Source organism: Eriocheir sinensis, chromosome 30 (genome assembly GCF_024679095.1).
Source record: "Eriocheir sinensis breed Jianghai 21 chromosome 30, ASM2467909v1, whole genome shotgun sequence".
NCBI lineage: Eukaryota > Metazoa > Arthropoda > Malacostraca > Decapoda > Varunidae > Eriocheir > Eriocheir sinensis.
In genome coordinates, this window is record NC_066538.1 from 14,233,489 (window position 1) to 14,255,312 (window position 21,824).

General features: G+C 42.5%; 1 protein-coding gene across 3 annotated transcripts in view; it reads right to left on the minus strand.

Annotated features, from left to right (window-relative positions):
- Positions 1–983: 983 nt before the first annotated feature.
- LOC127005608 (GTP-binding protein GEM-like) overlaps positions 984–21,824 on the minus strand; it is a 153,874-nt gene continuing 133,033 nt past the window's right edge. Inside the window, exons 9-12 of one of the 3 annotated variants that reach the window (XR_007758753.1) lie at positions 5,509–5,701; positions 3,451–3,551; positions 1,662–2,007; positions 984–1,571 (exon numbers count right to left, since the gene is read on the minus strand). Coding sequence is in view for 2 of the 3 variants with exons in the window: in XM_050874564.1 (XP_050730521.1) it covers positions 1,855–2,007; positions 3,451–3,551; positions 5,509–5,701 (447 nt within the window). In the remaining variant the exon portion in view is untranslated. Of the gene's footprint in view, positions 2,008–3,450; positions 3,552–5,508; positions 5,702–21,824 lie in introns of all 3 variants that reach the window. The other 2 variants (XM_050874564.1, XM_050874565.1) reach the window with 2 other exon arrangements.

Consider the following 21,824-nt stretch of genomic DNA (forward strand, 5'->3'; position numbering starts at 1 on the left):
AAGAGGAGGAGGAGGAAGAAAAATGTAGAAAACTTGAACAAAGAAGGAAAAAAAGACAACCACGAACTCTTGATAACACACATTTTTTTCTACCAAAGTTTAGTCTGCAAGAGGAAAGAGGAAAGAAAAGGTTACGAAAAGAGGAAAGAAAATGAAAGGAAAAAGAGGAAAGAAAGAGGGAAGGAGGAGCAAAAAAAATAAAAGGTTGCGAAAAGAAAAGAGGAATTAAAGAAGAAAGAAAAGGATAGAAAGAAAGAGAAAAGAGAGAAAGAAGAGCAAACAAAAAAAAAGATTGCGGAAAGAAAAGAGGAAAGTAAGAGGAAAGAAAACGAAAGAAAAGGAAAGAAAGAGGAATGACAGAAGAGAGAAGGAAGAACAAAGAGGGAAAAAAAGGGTTACGAAAGGATAAGAGAGGAAAGAAAGAGGAAAGAAGAGGAAAGAAACAAAGATGAAAGAAAGAGAGAGAAGGAAAAGCGAAGATAAAAAAAGTAGGGTTCGAAAAGATAAGAGAGGAAAGAAAGAGGAAAGAAGAGGAAAGAAACAAAGATGAAAGAAAGAGAGAGAAGGAAAAGCGAAGATAAAAAAAGTAGGGTACGAAAAGATAAGAGAGGAATGACAGACACACAGGCACAGAATCTTAAGGAGACAGACGAGGCTTTACGAGATTTTGACCTTGAATCGGGGAGACATCTTTCGTACGAGGAACAAGAAACGGAAGAAGAGGAGGAAGAGGAAGAAGCAGGGAAGAGAGAGAAAAGTTAAGAGAGATGGGAGGAAGAAGAGGAGGAAGAGGAAGAAGCAGGGAAGAGAGAGAGAGAGAGAGAGAGAGAGAGAGAGAGAGAGAAGAGGAAGAAGAGAGAAGAGAAGAGAGAGAGAAGAGAGCAGAACAGATGAGAGAGAGAGAGAGAGAGAGAGAGAGAGAGAGAGAGAGGAAGAAAAGGAAGAGGAAGAAGAGAGAGAGAGAGAAGAGAGAGAGAGAGAGAGAGAGAGAGAGAGAGAGAGAGAGAGAGAGAGAGAGAGAGAGAGAGAAGTTAACAAGATAGAAGAGAGACAAGGCCATTCTCAAGGTCTGAAGGTCATGGAGGAAGAAGAGAAGGAAGAGGAAGAAAATGCGAAAAGAGAGAGAGAGAGAGAGAGAGAGAGAGAGAGAGAGAGAGAGAGAGAGAGAGAGAGAGAGAGAGAGAGAGAGAGAGAGAGAGAGAGAGAGAGAGAGAGAGAGAAGAGAAACAAGGCATCCTCAAGGTATAAAGGACATGGAAGAAAAAGAGGAAGAGGAAGAAGAAACGAAGAGAGAAGAAAGGCAAGGACAACCCCAGAGGAACAAGAGGAAGAAGAGGAATCGCAGAAGAAAGAGGAGAACAATAAGACAGGAGAAAGAGAAAGACCTCAGAATATAAAGCAGGTGGGCGATCAAGAGGAGGAAGAGGAGGAAGAGGAGGAAACAAGAGGAAGTGAAGAACGAGAGAGAGTATAGACAACCTCGAGTCTAAAACCACGTGAATGAACAAGAGGAAGAGGAGGAAGAGGAGGAAACAAGAGGGAGTGAAGAACGAGAGATTAGTGACAGCAACCTCCAGTCTAAACCAGTGAACGAACAAGAGGAAGAGGAGGAAGAGGAGGAAACAAGAGGGAGTGAAAAACGAGAGATTAGTGACAACAACCTCCAGTCTAAACCAGTGAACGAACAAGAGGAAGAGGAGGAAGAGAAGGAAACAAGAGGGAGTGAAGAACGAGAGATTAGTGACAACAACCTCCAGTCTAAACCAGTGAACGAACAAGAGGAAGAGGAAGAGGAGGAAACGAAGACGACAAAACACCAACGAAAGAGGAGAAAAACAAGGCCAGGCTCATCGTCTAAAGCACATGGAGGTTCTCGCAGGATTTTGACTTCGAATCCAGGAGACACATTTTGTTGAGGAGGTCCTTGGCGGCGTGCAGGCTGAGCGAGGTCTTGGAGGTGGAGACGCGCTTCAGCCTCTTCCTCTGTGCCGCCAGCCGGAGTCTCACCTGGGGGAGGACACAAGGGGTCGTATTTTAAAACATTTCGTCGCCCAAGCTCACATATTTGACAAGGCTTTGGAGTTTTGGGCATTTCCAGAGGTAGTTTAATGTCTCTGGTGGTAGTTTGACCCTGCTTCTGTAACATGAATCTAAAGAAATACCCAAGAAATACCCATTAGAACCCTATTGATCCTCTTTTTAACCTTTAGAAATAGCTGATGTGAGAAACGAAAACGTCTTAAGAATATCAACAAAGGAAGCATGGGAGAGCAGGTAGAGGGATGCTTAGTGACTTATAGCGAAGGTGTGTTACATAGAAGGAAGGTTAAGAGAGAAGGAAAGCAAGGAAAAAAATGAGATGGAACAGAGGAGGAAAAAGGGAAGGGTTGAGGTACTAGAGGTGTGTTACATAAGGGAGGTTAAGATAGAAGGAAAGGAGGAAAAGGATATGGAGGAAGTTTAATAGGAGGAAAAAACGGAAGGGTTGAGGTACTAGAGGTGTGTTACATAAGGGAGGTTAAGGGAGAAGGAAAGCAAGGAGGAAAAGGAGATGGAACAGAGGAGGGAAAAGGGAAGGGTTGAATTATGTGAGGTAGATAGAGAAGGTGGAGGAAAGAGAGAAGGAAAGAAAGGAGGAAAAGGAGATGGAGGAGGTTTAAAAGGAGGAAAAAGGGAAGGTTGGAGGTACGATAGAGGTGGATAGAGAAGGTGGAGATAAGAGAGAAGGAAAGAAAGGAGGAAAAGGAGAAGATGGAGGAGGTATGAGGGGAGGAAAAGGGAAGGTTGAAGGTACGAGAGGTGGATAGAGAAAGTGGAGGAAAGAAAGAATGATAGAAAGTGGAGGTAGGAGAGGAGGAAAAAAAAGAGAAAGTGGAAGGAGAAGAGGAGGAAAAGGGAAGGTTGGAGGGACGTGAGGTGGACAGAGAAGGTGGAGGAAAGAATGATAGAAAGTGGAGGTAGGAGAGGAGGAAAAAAAAGAGAAAGTGGAAGGAGAAGAGGAGGAAAAAGGGAAGGTTGGAGGGACGTGAGGTGGATAGAGAAGGTGGAGGAAAGAAAGATAGAAAGTGGAGGTAGGAGAGGAGGAAAAAAAGAGAAAGTGGAAGCAGAAGAGGAGGAAAAAGGAGAAAAGGAAAAGAAAGAGATAAGAGGAAACAGACACAGAAAAAGGCAGAGAGAAACACACACACACACACACACACACACACACACACACACACACACACACACACACACACACACACACACACACACACACACACACACACACACACACACACACACACACACAGGAGAGGAAGGAAAAAAAAGAAAGTGGAAGGAGAAGAGGAGGAAAAAGGAGATGAGAAAAAGGAAGGAGAAAGTAAAGGAAAAATAGGATAAGACAGAGATAGGATAACACACACACACACACACACGCACACACACGCACACACACACACACACACGCACCTGCTTCACCACGCCCACCAGCAGTTCGTCTACGTTGTGTTGTAAGCCGCTGGAGGTCTCGATGAACTTCCCGTCGTGGCTCCGCGCTAACGACTTGCCCTCTGACGGAATGAGAAGATTATACCGTGTGTGTGTGTGTGTGTGTGTGTGTGTGTGTGTGTGTGTGTGTGTGTGTGTGTGTGTGTGTGTGTGTGTGTGTTTTATTCTCTTATTCCTTTACTTTCTCCTTCCTTTTTCTTATCTTCTTTTTCCTCCTCTTCTCCTTCCAGTTTCTTTTTTTTTACCTCCTCTCCTGTGTGTGTGTGTGTGTGTGTGTGTGTGTGTGTGTGTGTGTGTGTGTGTGTGTGTGTGTGTGTTTTATCCTCTTATTCCTTTACTTTCTCTTTTTTCTTATCTTCTTTTCCTCCTCTTCTGTTTTTATCTTGTCTTTTTTTCCCTTTATCTCCACTTCTCTCTTTCTTTCTCTCTTACCTCCTTCATTCTTCTCTTTCCATCTCCCTTTCCTCCTCTCTTAGTTCCATCCTTCTCTCTCTTCTTTTCTCTTAACTATCTTCTCCTCCTCCCATTCCTCCTCTCCCTCCTTCATCTTCTATCTTCTCTAACTCTCTCCCTTCCTCTTTTTTCCTTCCGCAATCTCCTTCCTTTCCTTCACCCCTTTTTGTCATCTCAATTCTCCTTCTTAATCCTCCTCCTCCTCTTCCTCCTCTTATACCTCCTCCTTCTCCTTCTTCTCACATCTTTCCTCCTCCTCCTCTCAACTTCCTCCTTCCAGCATCCCTCTCCTACCATCTTACCTCTCCCCCTCTCCCTCCATCTTGCATCCCTCTTCTCTCCTTTCATACCTCCCCTTCCCTCTCCTTCTCTCCCCTCTTACCTTTCCCTCCATCTTGCATCCCTTTTCTCTCCTTTCATAACTCCCGTTCCCTTTCATTCTTCTCCTCCTCCTCATACTTTCCCTTCCTTTCAGCATTTCCCTTCCTTTTCCTCTTGTACCTCCACCTTCTCCTTATCCCTCTCCTCCTCCTCCCTTTCCTCCTCTTCTCCCTTTCTCTCTATCTTACATCCACCTTCTTCCTCTCCTCTCACTCTCCTCCCTTCCCCTTTCTCTCCTCCTTCTTCCTCTCCTCCCTTCCCTCCTCCCTTATTTATAACCCTACCAAACTTTTCTTCCTCTCCTCCTTCCTCTCTTTCCTTCTGACCTTTTGCAGACGCCATACGATCTTAGCTTCTGCCACTCTTTTCGTGTCTGTCTGCCTGTCTGTCTGTCTGTCTGTCTGTCTTTCTGTTTGTCTGTCTGTCTGTCTGTCTTTCTGTTTGTATGTCTGTCTGTCCGTCTATCTGTCTGTCTTTCTGTTTGCCTGTCTGTCTGTCTGTCTGTCCGTCTATCTGCCTGTCTCTGTTTGTCTGTCTGTCTGTCTCTCTCTCTCTCTCTCTCTCTCTCTCTCTCTCTTACCTGTCTACTTTTCATCTCTTTACCTCCCTGCCTCCTTCCCCCTCCCTCCTTCCCTCTCTCTCTCCCTCCTTCCTTCTCCTTCCTCCACCTTGGTTTAAAGAATATGATTAGTTCTTTTTGGTGTAGATTAAATTATGTTCCCTCACCTCCCTGACCTTTTCTCCCTCAAAATTAATTATCCCTTTCATTCCTCCCTCCCTCCCCCTCTCCTCATTCTCTTTATCTTCTTGTCCTCTCTCTCTCTCTCTCTCTCCTTCTCTTCTCTCCTCTTTTTATCTTCCCTTCATTCCCCTTTAATCTTCATCCTTTCCCTCTTCCTGTTTTCCATCCCACTCCATCCTTACCTTGCCAACTTTTTCCCCATTCCCTTCCCCGTTCCCTCTCATATATATTTCCCTCTCCCTAACTTCCTCTCTTTTCCATCCCACACCTTTCCTCTCCTCCCTCACAGCCTCTCCCCCTTCCCCCTCTCTACCTCTTCCTCTCCCTCCCTCTCCCGCCCCCCTCTACTCCTTACCCATTCCATCCCTTCCTTTCTTTACCGTCTACCTTTCTCTCCATTCCCCTTTCACCTATCCCCCTCTCTCCCCTTCTCCGTGCCTCACCTGCCATGCTGACCACCCTTGAGCGCGCCAGGTCCACCTTGTTGCCCACGAGGATGACGGCCTTGTCCGAGGGGTAGTTCTCGCGCCAGAGATACGTGATGATGTCCTCCGCCTTCTTGAACGACCCCTTGTCCGTGATGGAGTAGACGATGATGCAGGCGTGGGGGTCGTACGTGGACAGGCAATTCTCAACCTAAGGGGAAAGGGGAGCCCATGGAAGGTTAGGAAGGGGGATCATGTTTCTCAACACACACACACACACACACACACACACACACACACACACACACACACACACACACACACACACACACACACACACACACACACACACACACACACACACACACACACATGCACGCACACAACGAGCAAATGAGATTGTACGATAGTGAAAAAATATCATTACCCGAAGTTGAAAGCAATGTGTTTTTTTTTTTTTCTTTGCTGCATTGTTTTGTTGTCTTAATTAAAGGTCCCTCTAAGCGAGAAAAATGAGAAAAAATCATCACTCGCGCAAACCATTTCATAATATATATCAACGCATTTGTGATCAGTTTATGCATCATCTATTTTTTGGGGGTCTATATCATGGCAAAAATTTGGCCCATCGCTGGTACACGGTAAAGCCACAAATTTGGCCCGTCGCTGCTACCGGGTTAGGAAGGGGACTGGGTCATGGTTAGGTTAGGTTAGGTGAAGGAAGATAAGGGAGGAAAATAATTAGAGGTTAGGGAAGAGGTTAGTTAGGTTAGGTTAGGTTAGGGGAAGATATGGGAGGAAAATGATTAGAGGTTTGATAAGAGGTTAGTTAGATTAGGTTAGGTTAGGGGAAGATAAAGGAGGAAAATAATTAGAGGCTAGGGAAGAGGTTAGTTAGATTAGGTTAGGTTAGGGGAAGATAAAGGAGGAAAATAATTAGAGGTTAGGGAAGAGGTTAGTTAGGTTAGGTTAGGTTAGGGGAAGATAAGGGAGGAAAATAATTAGAGGCTAGGGAAGAGGTTAGTTAGGTTAGGTTAGGTTAGGGGAAGATAAAGGAGGAAAATAATTAGAGGCTAGGGAAGAGGTTAGTTAAGTTAGGTTAGGTTAGGGGAAGATATGGGAGGAAGATAATTAGAGGTTTGATAAGAGGTTAGTTAAGTTAAGTTAGGTTAGGGGTAGATATGGGAGGAAAATGATTAGAGGTTTGATAAGAGGTTAGTTAAGTTAGGTTAGGTTAGGGGAAGATAAGGGAGGAAAATAATTAGAGGTTTGATAAGAGGTTAGTTAGGTTAGGTTAGGTTAGGGGAAGATATGGGAGGAAAATGATTAGAGGTTAGGGAAGAGGTTAGTTAAGTTAGGTTAGGTTAGGGGAAGATAAGGGAGGAAAATAATTAGAGGTTAGGGAAGAGGTTAGTTAAGTTAGGTTAGGTTAGGGGAAGATATGGGAGGAAAATGATTAGAGGTTTGATAAGAGGTTAGTTAAGTTAGGTTAGGTTAGGGGAAGATATGGGAGGAAAATAATTAGGGGTCTGATAAGAGGTTAGTTAAGTTAGGTTAGGTTAGGGGAAGATAAGGGAGGAAAATAATTAGAGGTTAAGGAAGAGGTTAGTTAAGTTAGGTTAGGTTAGGGGAAGATAAGGGAGGAAAATAATTAGAGGTTAAGGAAGAGGTTAGTTAAGTTAGGTTAGGTTAGGGGAAGATAAGGGAGGAAAATAATTAGAGGTTAGGGAAGAGGTTAGTTAAGTTAGATTAGGTTAGTTGAGGTTGTTAGATTAGGTTAGTTGAGGGTTAGGTTCAGTTAGTTGAGGTTACATTAGGTTAACTTAGTTGAGGTTAGGTAAGGTTAATTGAGGTTGAATTAGGTCTGGTTAAGTTAGGTGCAGTTAAGTTAGGTTAGGTAAAGGAAGGTTAGGTAGGAAAATGGTCAGAGTTTAGTCTGAGTTATGTAGGGGAAGATTAGGATTAGGAATGGAACGGGGCAGAGGTTAGGTTAGGTAAGTGAAGATAATGGAGGGAAATGATTAAAGGCTAGGCAAGATAGAGGAATGAACTGGTCAGAGGTTAAGTTAAGTTAGGTTGGGTTAGTTGAGATTGTTAGGTGAGGCAAGGGGAGATTAAGGTGGGAACTGGTCAGAGGTTCAGTTAGGTTAGGTTAGGTTAGTTGAGATTGTTAGGTGAGGCAAGGGGACATTAGGGTGGGAACTGGTCAGAGGTTAAGTTAGGTTAGGTTGGGTTAGTTGAGATTGTTAGGTGAGGTAAGGGAAGATTAGGGTGGGAACTGGCCAGAGGTTAAGTTAGGTTAGGTTAGGTTAGTTGAGATTGTTAGGTGAGGTAAGGGAAGATTAGGGTAGGAACTGGCCAGAGGTTAAGTTAGGTTAGGTTGGGTTAGTTGAGATTGTTAGGTGAGGTAAGGGAAGATTAGGGTGGGAACTGGCCAGAGGTTAAGTTAGGTTAGGTAAGGGAAGATTATGGAGATAACTGTTCAGAGGTTAGGTGTCAAACCTTTTCAAATAGTCCGTTTAGTCAGTGTCGTCCGCGGGTCCTTTCCTTCCCTTTGCCCTGCCTCACAGCCCCAACACCTATCCTTTCCTCTCGTATGTTAGATATAGATAATATACGAAAGGAAAAAAAAGCTGTTGGGACTGTGTGGCAGAGCAGAGGGGAGGAAAGGACCCGCGGAAGCCAACGCCTCAACGGACTACTTGAAATGGTTTAAGTATAGGGAGGGAACTGGTTAGAAGCTTGTCACTGGAGGGAAGGAAGAGATGGAGGAGAGGGAGGATGAGTGGGAGTGTAGTGAGTCACGGGAAGGAAGGAGGACATGGAGGAGAGAGTGACTAAGGGGAATATAGTTTGAGTAAAGGGGAAAAGAGGGAGGACGATTGAGGACAGGCGCAGGGGTCTCGGCCTTGTCCGTATTAACAGATTATGGAAATAGTGTTAATGTCTCTCCATTTCCATTGCTTGCGGTATGAAGAGGAAAATATTGGGCTGTTTCAGGTGTCGAGAAGAGTGTTTCACCCGCGGCAGTCTGCAATTTTCTATTTAAAATGTCAAGGTATGAAAAATGTGCGCAACTTAATAACTAAATAAAGAAAAAGAGAAAAGAAAAGACGTAATAATAAAAATAAATGAAGAATACACTCACCATTAATCGAAAGTAGTAACACAAGTCTGACATTAGGTTAGGGAAAGAAACTGATCAAAGGTTTGGTTCGGTTCGGCTGGATTAGGATAAGGAAAATACTGGGCAAAGGTTTGGTGCGTTTAAAAAAGAGAAATGGAATGTCATGATGTTCGTTCTTTATCTTCTGCGAAAAGGAGGAAAATTATGCGGAAAATATGTTAACAGCATAAAAAAAAATTGAAAAGAGAAATAAAATGAATTTAGTGCCAAAGCCTGCTGTAGACGGGAGATGAATTAGATTACCGAGTCAGAGGCAGGGGCTGGTTTTAAAAGATGTAAAAATATGTACATATGTTTTCTAGTATTGAGAAGAGGAAAGAAGCTGTCGAAAGGCGGGTTTTAGTTTAGAAGTGTGGGAAAATTGAGTTCATGGCCTATTTCTGATGTTGAAAAAAAGGAAAGAAAAAAAATGTAGTTCACTGGTAAGAACTGGATTGTATTATTGCAAGAGAAGGCAGACCGGAAGGCTAAACAAAATGAATAAAATGAAATGAAAAATGAAAAAAAAGGAAAGAGATAAAAATGGAGTTCACTGGTGAGAGGTTATGTCCGTCTTAAAGGAACTGGATTGTATTATTGCAAGAGAAGGCAGACCGGAAGGCTAAACAAAATGAATAAAATGAAATGAAAAATGAAAAATGAAAGAAAAAAAATGGAGTTCACTGGTGAGAGGTTATGTCCGTCTTAAAAGAACTGGATTTTATCATTGCAAGAGAAGGCAGACGGAAAGGCTAAACAAAATGAATAAAATGAAATGAAAAATGAAAAATGAAAGAAAAAAAATGGAGTTCACTGGTGAGAGGTTATGTCCGTCTTAAAAGAAATGGATTTTATCATTGCAAGAGAAGGCACACCGGAAGGCTAAACAAAATGAAGAAAAAAAAAATCTAATATTCTGCGTCCATAGACACAACAAGGAGGCTGTGACGAAGAAATATAAAGTCTAGGGCCAAAGACGTCTCGTTACTCCCCTTTTGAGAGAGTCGGTCATAAAAACAGGAGAGGCGGTACAATGAAGATGAGAGAGATTGTGTATGTTTAAAAAAAAAACAGGAAAGGCGGTACAATGAAGATGAGAGAGATTGTATATGTATAAAAAAAAAACAGGATAAGCAGTACAATGAAGATGAGAGAGATTGTGTATGTATCAAAAAAAAAAAAGGAAAGACGGTACAATGAAGATGAGAGAGATTGTATATGTATAAAAAAAAACAGGATAAGCAGTACAATGAAGATGAGAGAGATTGTATATGTATAAAAAAAAACAGGATAAGCAGTACAATGAAGATGAGAGAGATTGTAAATGTATAAAAAAAACAGGATAAGCAGTACAATGAAGATGAGAGAGATTGTATGTATAAAAAAAACAGGATAAGCAGTACAATGAAGATGAGAGAGATTGTATGTATAAAAAAAACAGGATAAGCAGTACAATGAAGATGAGAGAGATTGTGTATGTATAAAAAAAACAGGATAAGCAGTACAATGAAGATGAGAGAGATTGTATATGTATAAAAAAAAACAGGATAAGCAGTACAATGAAGATGAGAGAGATTGTATATGTATAAAAAAAAACAGGAAAAGCAGTACAATGAAGATGAGAGAGATTGTGTATGTATAAAAAAAACAGGATAAGCAGTACAATGAAGATGAGAGAGATTGTGTATGTATAAAAAAAACAGGATAAGCAGTACAATGAAGATGAGAGAGATTGTGTATGTATCAAAAAAAAAAAAAAAAGGAAAGACGGTACAATGAAGATGAGAGAGATTGTGTATGTATTAAAAAAAAACAGGATAAGCAGTACAATGAAGATGAGAGAGATTGTATATGTATAAAAAAACAACAGGATAAGCAGTACAATGAAGATGAGAGAGATTGTATATGTATAAAAAAACAACAGGATAAGCAGTACAACGGAGATGAGGGAGATTGTGTATAAAACGGGAGACAGGAAAGGCCGAATAAAGCTGAAAGAAACTATATATGAAACAGGAAATGCAGTACAAAAATAATGAGAGAGATTGTGTATATATAAAAAAAAAACAGGAAAGGCCGAATAAAGCTGAAAGACACTATATATGAAACAGGAAATGACGTACAAAATAATGAAAGGGATGTGTATAAAAAAAAAAACAGGAAAGGCCGAATAAAGCTGAAAGAAACTATATATGAAACAGGAAATTATGTACGAAAATAATGAAAGAGATTGTGTATATATAAAAAAACAGGAAAGGGCGAATAAAGCTGAAAGACACTATCATAGGGTCGTATTTCAAGACATTTCGCCGCCCAAGAACACATATTTGACAAGGCTTTCGTAGGAGTTGTGGGCATTTCCAGGAGTAGTTTTATGACCCTGGTGTTAGTCTGACCCTTCTTCTGTACCGTGAACCTAAGGAAACACTCATTAGAACCCGACTGACCCCCTCTTTGACCTTTAGAAATTGTTAATGTGAGAAGCAAAAGTGTCTTGTAATACCAATCTATATATAAGACAGGAAATGCAGTACAAAGATAATGAAAGAGATTGTGTATACGGGGGGAGGAGGGTAGTGATGCTGGTGATGGTGATGTGTTGTAGTGAGTGAAGTGTATATATAAAAAAAAAAACCAGGAAAGACAGAATAGAAAAGATGAGATTGTAGTTGTTCCCAGGTAATGCCCATTGTAGAAGATGGTAAATAATCTTAATGTGTTGTATCTCCGTGGCAGCTCCACAGTCCAATAGTGTCAGGTGGACTTAAATTAGAAGGAAAATTAAAACTACATCACAGTAAACTCTCCTCATCATAAACTAAATCACTAATGCAGAAACAACGGAGAAATTGATGTTGTTGAAGGAATAAGCGAAGACTTCATTAGCATTGTGAGAGACGGTGGACTTGAAATAGAAGGAAAATGAAAACTACATCACAGTAAACTCTCCTCATCATAAACTAAATCACTAATGCAGAAACAACGGATAAATTTTTGTTGTTGAAGGAATGAGCGAAGACTTCATTAGCATTGTGAAACACGGTGGAGTTAAATTAGAAGGAAAATTAAAACTACATCACAGTAAACTCTCCTCATCATAAACTAAATCACTAATGCAGAAACAACGGAGAAATTGATGTTGTTGAAGGAATAAGCGAAGACTTCATTAGCATTGTGAGAGACGGTGGACTTGAAATAGAAGGAAAATGAAAACTACATCACAGTAAACTCTCCTCATCATAAACTAAATCACTAATGCAGAAACAACGGATGAATTGATGTTGTCGAAGGAATAAGCGAACTTGAACTGTGAGAGACGGTGGACTTGAAATAGAAGGAAATGAAAATGGTTTGATATGCTGTTTCCATCATAAGAGTCAGGAGAAACAACGGAGAAATTGATGTTGTCGAAGGAATAAGCGAAGACTTCATTAGGGCCCGGCACTCACTGCAAACTACATTATCTTTTTAACTAATGTCGGGTTGGTTTGGTGGTTGGTTAGGGAGCTTGCAAACAGAACTTCGAACTGTGGAGCGGGTGTTAAAAGAATGAAGAAAATGGTTTGATATGCTGTTTCCATTATAAGAGTGAGGGAAAATTATGGTGCTGATTCTTCTAATGTCAAAAAGAAGTGAAAAAAGCAGACGAAGGAGATACGTGATGAAGGGTTATGTCCGTTCACTGGTGCTAAAGGAAGAGAAGGGATTTAAAGTGCTGTTCATGTTACAAAAGTGAGGGAGATTGTGTTGCTGATACTTCTAATGTCAAAAAGAAGAGAAAAAAGCAGACGAAGGAGATACGTGATGAAGGGTTATGTCCGTTCACTGGTGCTAAAGGAAGAGAAGGGATTTAAAGTGCTGTTCCTGTTATAAGAGTGAGGGAAAATTATGGTGCTGATTCTTCTAATGTCAAAAAGAAGAGAAAAAAGCAGACGAAGGAGATGCGTGATGAAGGGTTATGTCCGTTCACTGGTGCTTAAAAGATGGGAAGGGATTTAAAGTGCTGTTCCCGTTATGAAAGTGAGGGTGATTGTGTTGTTGATTTTTCTAATGTCAAAAAGAAGAGAAAATTCACATAAAAGAAATGAATAAGGAGAGTTTGTGTTCGTTCACTGGTACTAAAAAGGAGAGAAGGGATTTAAAGTGCTGTTCGTGTTATGAAAGTGAGGGAGATTGTGTTTTTGATTTTTCTGATGTTCAAAAGAAGAGAAAATTCACTTAAAAAAATGAATAATGAGAGTTTGTGTTCCTTTATAGGTTTTAAAAAGAGGAAAAGACATATTAAATGCCGCTCCTAAAATAAGTGAGTGCAAACTGTGTTGTTGATTTTTCTGATGTCAAAGAGAAGAGAAAATTCACATAAAAGAGATGAATATGAGAGTTTGTGTTTGTTTATGAGTTTTAAAAAGAAGAAAAGAAAAATATTGAATGCTGCTCCTAAAATTAGTGAGTGAAAAATGTGTTGTTGTTATTTTTCTGATGTTAAAAAGAAGAGGAAATTTAGATAAAAGAGATGAGTAAGGAGAGTTTGTGTTCGTTTATAAGATTTAAAAAGAGGAAAAGAAATATATCAAATGTCGCTCCTAAAATAAGTGAGTGAAAACTGTATTGTTGATTTTTCCGATGTTAAAAAGAAGAGAAAATTTACATAAAAGAGATGAGAAGGAGAGTTTGTGTTCTTTTATATTATTTAAGAAGAGGAAAAGAAATATACTAAATGCTGCTCCTAGAATAAGTGAGGGAGATTGTGTTGTTGATTTTTCTGATGCTAAATTAAGATGAGAAGATGAGAAGGAGAGTTTTTATTCTTTTATAGAAGAGGAGAAGAGGAAAAGAACATATCAATGCCCTAGAATAAGTGAGGGAGATTGTGTTGTTGATTTTTCTGATATTAAAGAGGAGGAAAATGCAGATGAAAGAGATGAGTGGCGAGAGCTTGCGGCCGTTTGAAAATATACGCTGAATAATGTCCAGTGTTTATTCTCGCTTTAAAAATATACAAAGGAAGATGAGTTATTATTATCTTTATTATTTTATAGCTGACAAAAGAGACTTTTTTCCTTTTTATGCGAGTTGGAAAATTACGTTCAGTACAATATATATATTTTTACATCAAAGAAAACGGCTCAAGGGGAAGAAAAAGTGAAAAAAATAAAAAAGCTCATTACTCGCCGCTTCCATAATAGATAACAGTAAAGAGTGGCCAAAAGAGAGGTCAATTTCGGGTGGAGAGGTGTCTTGATACACTCTTCTTGAAAGAGGTCAAGTCATAGGCAGGAGGAAATACAGATGTAGGAGGACTGTTCCAAAGTTTACCAATGAAGGGGATGCAAGAATGGAGATGCTGGTTAACTCTTGCATAAGGGGTTTGGACAGTATAGGGATGAGCATGAGGAGAAAGTCGTGTGCAGCGGGGCCGCGGGAGGGGGGGAAGTGTACAGTTAGCAAGTTCAGAAGAGCAGTCAACATGAAAATATCGATAAGATAGAAAGAGAGGCAACATGGCGGCGGAATTTAAGAGGTAGAAGACTATCAGTATGAGGAGAAGAGTAGATGAGACGAAAAGCCTTAGACTCCACTCTGTCCAGAAGAGCTGTGTGAGTGGAGCCCCCCCACACATGAGATGCATACTCCATACGAGGGCGGACAAGGGCCCTATAAATGGAAAGCATCTGTGCAGGGAGAAGAACTGGCGGAGACGATACAGAACGCCCAACCTCGAGGAAGCTGATTTAGTGAGAGAAGAGATGTGAAGTTTCCAGTTGAGATTTTGAGTTAAGGATAGACCGAGGATGTTTAATGTAGGAGAAGGTGACAGCTGAGTGTTGTCGAAGAATAGGGGATAGGTGTTTGGGAGATTGTGTCGAGTTGATAGGTGGAGAAATTGGGTTTTGGGGGCATTGAAGGACACAAGGTTCATTTTACCCCAATCATAAATTATAGCAAGGTCTGAGGTTAAGCGTTCTGCAGCCTCCAGTCTGAAGTCTTGTAATGCCTATTGAGAGGGTCTTATGTTGAAAGAAGTTGAATAATGCAGAGTGGAGTCGTCAGCGAATGAATGGATAGGACAGTTTGTTATGGAAAGAAGATTATTGATTTATTTCTAGCGTTACAAAATAGACAAAAAAAGTAGGATGAGTGATATTATAATTCACTTGTGGCTGCGTCCATTATCAAAGAGCTGGAAAATGATTACACCCATGTTATTTTTCATTTTTAAGAGAGGAAATTATATTGTGAGACTGCTCCAATTATCACCTCTAAGGACACGATAGATGAATATATTTTTCCTCTACTTCAAGTCCACCGTCTCCCACAATGCTTATGAAGTCTTCGCTCATTCCTTCAACAACAAAAAATTCTCCGTTGTTTCCTCATTAGTAATATAGTTTATGATGAGGAGAGTTTACTGTGATTTAGTTTTCATTTCCCTTCTAATTCAAGTCCACCGTCTTTCACAATGCTAATGAAGTTCTCGCTCATTCCTTCAACAACAAAATCTTCTCCGTTGTTTCTGTATTAGTGATTTAGTTTATGATGAGGAGAGTTTTCTGTGATGTAGTTTTCATTTCCCTTCTACTTCAAGTCCACCGTCTTTCACAATGCTAATGAAGTCTTCGCTCATCCCTTCAACAACAAAAAATTCTCCGTTGTTTCCTCATTAGTAATATAGTTTTTGATGAGGAGAGTTTACTGTGATTTAGTTTTCATTTCCCTTCTACTTCAAGTCCACCGTCTCTCACAATGCTAATGAAGTTTTCGCTTATTCCTTCAACAACAAAAAATTCTCCGTTGTTTCTGCATTAGTGATTTAGTTTCCGATGAGGAGAGTTTACTGTGATGTAGTTTTGATTTTCCTTCTAATTTAAGTTCTCCGTCTCCCACAATGAAGTCTTCCCTTATTCCTTCAACAACAAAATTTTCTCCTTGTCTGTTTAATCAAAGGTCGAGTAAGAAGAGTATTGTAGGAAGAGTAAGTGAGTGTATAGTTAGGTAGAGTAAGAAGAGGGAGTGTGTTAGTGGCGAAGGTACAGGTGTGGGGGGAGAAGGAAAAGCAGTAGGAATGTACAGGTGTGTGGTGTTTGTTTGTTAATTGTTCCGAGGTGGGTATTGTTTATCAGACACCTTGTTTGTATACTGAGGGGCACTTCACCCTTTCCTCCATTTGCCTCTCTCTCTCCAAAAAAATAATGTAGATAAATAATGAAAATGTTGACGTTTAATATATGTAAGTGAGGTCCAAGTAAAAATGTATATGTTTTTTTTTAATCTCGGTTTAAGTCTTTAGTGAGTAATTAATGTTTCACCTGCCGGCAAAATATAAGTAAACAAAGCATGAGTAAACAGATAAATAAGATATAAATAAAGTAGACGAATACAAGAGACCAGCTCTTTTCAACGCATTTCACGGCGTTCACTGGAAGCATTCGTTTTAATGCGCTATATATTTCGCCATCCGTCACGCCCGACATTCTTCACGTTAAAAGTAATGAGAAACGTAATTGAGCCTCGGGAAACACTCGTTCGCAAGAGCCAATTTTTGTGAAGCGAGGAAACGGGTAATGAAAGTTGTTGCATCGGTACACACCAAGGGAGGTATTGTCAAACGCCTCCACCTCTCACATCAACTATTTTCAAAGGCCAAAAGGAGATGAATCGGGTTCTAATAAGTGTTTTCTCACGTTCATGGTGCAGCAGAATGGTCAACCTACTACCAGGGTCACGAAACTAACTACCCGATGCCTTACTAATACCCATAGCTGGGCACGATAACAGAAAACCTTATTCCCGATAACCGATAACTGATAATGAAAAACCTTATCGGTGATAACCGATATTCGTTAACTGGAGACACAAATATAGGCGATAACCGATAATCGATACCCGATATAAATCCACAATTCCGATACTAGCTAGCGATAAGTCTGATAGGCGAAAACGATACTATATTGATATTTCAGATAGAAAAACAGATGAATTAATATTTTCATTATCTATATTTTAGAAAACTTATAAAACCTGAAGACCACACGTTGACACGTACATATGGACGGTAATACTAGAAAAGCCTGAACCGGCGTTGTGTTATTTGGCGTCCCCACCGTCAACGCTTTTGTTTACAAACACTGGCTTGAACTGCATGCTCAGACCAGCAGGTAGACCTGCAATCTCACAAAGCTTTTCAACTGTATAGTTGCTGGAAGGCTGAATCAGACATACAGTAACATACCACCATCTCGTGTTTCTAGAACGACACTCTGTACGAGTTGTATTTATATGTACAGAGTGTCGTTCTAGAAACAGCGAGGATGGTGGTACTGTATGTCTGATTCAGCCTTCCAGCAACTACTCTTAATGTGTTAAAAAGCTTTGTGAGACTGTACAGGGCTACGCTTACTGGTCTGAACATGCGCAGTTCACGAGAGACCAGTGTTTGTAAACAAAAGCGCCAACTTATGAAGATGGGACACCAAATAACACAACACCGGGTGCCTTCAATACCATGGCATGCTCACAAACGAATATGGAATATCAAATTTGAGGCAGTGAATATTAATTTTTTGGGCAAAGTTAAATGATTTTTCTTTGATATATTGATTTTTGAGTAACATAAAAAAATAACCTAGTGTTTCAATGTTGATGATCTAAGTATGAAATCTCTTCACCGAAGATATTTCATACCCCGAACTTTTTTCACACAACACCGGGCGCTCGGGCCACGTGTAGGGAGGAGACAACGTTTGTTTCTGAAAGGCGGAAAAAAGTAGCGATTATCGCTAGTTTGGTTACAAAAGTAACGAAGATACCGATATATATATATTTAAATAAGTAGCGGATGGCCGATAACCCGATTTTGTTATCAGCGATAAAGTATCGCGATAACTTATCGCGATAACGCCCAGCTATGCTAATACCCCTCCTTGTCACAGCTGTCCCCAATGCCTCACCAACACCCCTTCTTGTCACAGCTGTCCTCAATGCCTCACCAACACCCCTTCTTGTCACAGCTCTCCCCAATGCCTTACCAACACCCCTTCTTGTCACAGCTCTCCCCAATGCTTTACCCCTTGAAATGCCTAAAACTCCTACGAAAGCCTTGTCAAATGTGTGCTTGAGCGACGAAATGTTTAAGAATACGGGCTTTTGAAGTGTCATTGTTATGTTAGGCGGTCTTGGGCCCTGTTAGGTTACCATGGCGCCTCAACCAACACCTCCACAAGACAGGGGAGTCGGAGATTTTGCTGGGACAAACTATTAAAATCATCCACAGACACTAAAATATATCTAATGCAACTTTTGATCTTGTTAGGCAACCATGACGCTTCAACCACTACTTCGACAAGGCAGAGGACGCTTAGGAGAGCCTTTTAAACCGTTAATGAAGGTTGGCTCAACAATACACGCTAAAGTTGTTATGATGCAGTTTTTGGCAATGATAGATAACCTTAAGGACTCCACCGACACCTCCACAAGACAGGACCCTTTTTAACCCCTTGACTGCGGACTTCCTACAAGACATCACCAAACTACAGGAATGGAACAAAAAGTGGCTGCTACAATTCAATGAAGAAAAATGTAAAGTCCTGCACCTTGAGCGAGGAAATCCAGCACATCAATACCACATGGGAAACACTCCACTATCCACCAAAGAGGCAGAGAAAGACATGGGACTATATGATACCAGGCTACCAATGAAGGCGAAATCCGTGCCAATCGCAGAGGACGAGTTAAGGTCTCTTGCTGGCACAAAATGTTGATCAAGGTTGACTTATCTGTGCTCACTCATCTATATGTAATGCAGTTTTTGAGCCTGTTAGGTAAGCACAATCCCTAAACAACTCTTCCACAGGAGGGAGAACATTATTTGAACTTGTTGCCGGCACAGTCTCGTCTTCCACCGTGGCAGCGCTTGTGTCTGTGTTTCTCGTGGGCTCATTTAAATACATGAACAAATATTACCACTCCCATTTAAGAATTTGATTACATCTTTATGAGGTATTCGTTTGCAATGCTTCACATCCAGCTTGGTACAGTTGGTAATTATATTCAGCGCACATGATTCTCTTTACAGGAAATGCTCCACATCACTTAAAGTCTAGGAAATGAGTGTTTCATTCTGCAACACGTGTCATTTTAGATTTTTATGTAAAGACTACGGTATATAATTAAATAGAGTAATTAACATAAATGAATATTACATCTTTCATTTAGACCATTCAGTTACCTCTTCACATTAGTATTTCTATTTTAATGTTTCATCAACCCCAAGGCCAGGGAAGGAGCTTGTCACAGGAGGGAAGGACGTGGAGGAGAGGGAGGATGAGTGGGAGTGTAGTGAGTCACGGGAAGGAAGGAAGGACGTGGAGGAGAGGGAGGATGAGTGGGAGTGTAGTGAGTTACAGGAAGGAAGGAAGGACGTGGAGGAGAGGGAGGATGAGTGGGAGTGTAGTGAGTTACAGGAAGGAAGGAAGGACGTGGAGGAGAGGGAGGATGAGTGGGAGTGTAGTGAGTTACAGGAAGGAAGGAAGGACGTGGAGGAGAGGGAGGATGAGTGGGAGTGTTGTGAGTTACAGGAAGGAAGGAAGGACGTGGAGGAGAGGGAGGATGAGTGGGAGTGTTGTGAGTTACAGGAAGGAAGGAAGGACGTGGAGGAGAGGGAGGATGAGTGGGAGTGTAGTGAGTTACAGGAAGGAAGGAAGGAAGGACGTGGAGGAGAGGGAGGATGAGTGGGAGTGTAGTGAGTTACAGGAAGGAAGGAAGGAAGGAAGGAAGGAAGAGATGGAGGAGAGGGGGGATGAGTGGGAGTGTAGTGAGTTACAGGAAGGAAGGAAGGAAGGACGTGGAGGAGAGGGAGGATGAGTGGGAGTGTAGTGAGTCACGGGAAGGAAGGAAGGAAGGAAGGAAGGATAGGGGAAGGAAGGAAGGAAGGAAGGAAGGACGTGGAGGAGAGGGGGGATGAGTGGGAGTGTAGTGAGTTACAGGAAGGAAGGAAGGAAGGAAGGAAGGAAGGAAGGACGTGGAGGAGAGGGGGGATGAGTGGGAGTGTAGTGAGTTACAGGAAGGAAGGAAGGAAGGAAGGAAGGAAGAGATGGAGGAGAGGGGGGATGAGTGGGAGTGTAGTGAGTTACAGGAAGGAAGGAAGGAAGGAAGGAAGGACGTGGAGGAGAGGGGGGATGAGTGGGAGTGTAGTGAGTTACAGGAAGGAAGGAAGGAAGGAAGGAAGGAAGGACGTGGAGGAGAGGGAGGATGAGTGGGAGTGTAGTGAGTTACAGGAAGGAAGGAAGGAAGGAAGGAAGGACGTGGAGGAGAGGGAGGATGAGTGGGAGTGTAGTGAGTTACAGGAAGGAAGGAAGGAAGGAAGGAAGGAAGGACGTGCAGGAGAGGGAGGATGAGGGAGGTAGTGAGTTACAGGAAGGAAGGAAGGAAGGACGTGGAGGAGAGGGGATGAGGGAGGTAGTGAGTTACAGGAAGGAAGGAAGGAAGGACGTGGAGGAGAGGGGGATGAGGGAGTGTAGTGAGTTACAGGAAGGAAGGAAGGAAGGACGTGGAGGAGAGGAGGATGAGGGAGGTAGTGAGTTACAGGAAGGAAGGAAGGAAGCGTGGAGGAGAGGGGATGAGTGGGAGGTAGTGAGCACAGGAAGGAAGGAAGGAAGGAAGGACGTGGAGGAGAGGGGGATGAGGGAGGTAGTGAGTTACAGGAAGGAAGGAAGGAAGGAAGGAAGGACGTGGAGAGGGAGGATGAGGGAGTAGGAGTCAGGAAGGAAGGAAGGAAGGAAGGAAGGAAGGAGGAGAGGGGGGATGAGGGGAGGAAGGAGTTACGGGAAGGAAGGAAGGAAGGAAGGACGTGGAGGAGAGGGGGATGAGTGGGAGTGTAGTGAGTTACAGGAAGGAAGGAAGGAAGGAAGGACGTGGAGGAGAGGGAGGATGAGTGGGAGTGTAGTGAGTCACGGGAAGGAAGGAAGGAAGGAAGGACGTGGAGGAGAGGGAGGATGAGTGGGAGTGTAGTGAGTTACGGGAAGGAAGGAAGGAAGGAAGAGATGGACGAGAGGGGGGATGAGTGGGAGTGGAGTGAGTCACGGGAAGGAAGGAAGGAAGGAAGGACGTGGAGGAGAGGGTGGATGAGTGGGAGTGTAGTGAGTTACAGGAAGGAAGGAAGGAAGGAAGGAAGGAAGGACGTGGAGGAGAGGGGGGATGAGTGGGAGTGTAGTGAGTTACAGGAAGGAAGGAAGGAAGGAAGGACGTGGAGGAGAGGGAGGATGAGGAGTGTAGTGAGTTACAGGAAGGAAGGAAGGAAGGAAGGAAGGGCCGGAGGAGGGGATGAGTGGGAGTGTAGTGAGTTACAGGAAGGAAGGAAGGAAGGAAGGACGGGAGAGAGGGAGGATGAGTGGGAGTGTAGTGAGTCACGGGAAGGAAGGAAGGAAGGAAGGAAGGACGTGGAGGAGAGGGGGATGAGGAGGTAGTGAGTCACAGGAAGGAAGGAAGGAAGGAAGGACGTGGAGGAGAGGGAGGATGAGGGAGGTAGTGAGTAAGGAAGGAAGGAAGGACGGAGGAGAGGGAGGATGAGGGAGGTAGGAGTCACAGGAAGGAAGGAAGGAAGGAAGGACGGGAGGAGAGGAGGATGAGGGAGTGTAGTGAGTTACAGGAAGGAAGGAAGGAAGGAAGGAAGGAAGGACGTGGAGGAGAGGGGGGATGAGTGGGAGTGTAGTGAGTTACAGGAAGGAAGGAAGGAAGGAAGGACGTGGAGGAGAGGGGGGATGAGTGGGAGTGTAGTGAGTTACAGGAAGGAAGGAAGGAAGGAAGGAAGGAAGGACGTGGAGGAGAGGGAGGATGAGTGGAGTGTAGTGAGTCACAGGAAGGAAGGAAGGAAGGAAGGAAGGACGTGGAGGAGAGGGGGGATGAGTGAGAGTGTAGTGAGTCACAGGAAGGAAGGAAGGAAGGAAGGAAGGAAGGACGTGGAGGAGAGGGAGAATGAGTGAGAGTGTAGTGAGTCACAGGAAGGAAGGAAGGAAGGAAGGAAGGAAGGACGTGGAGGAGAGGGAGAATGAGTGAGAGTGTAGTGAGTCACAGGAAGGAAGGAAGGAAGGAAGGACGTGGAGGAGAGGGAGAATGAGTGAGAGTGTAGTGAGTCACAGGAAGGAAGGAAGGAAGGACGTGGAGGAGAGGGAGG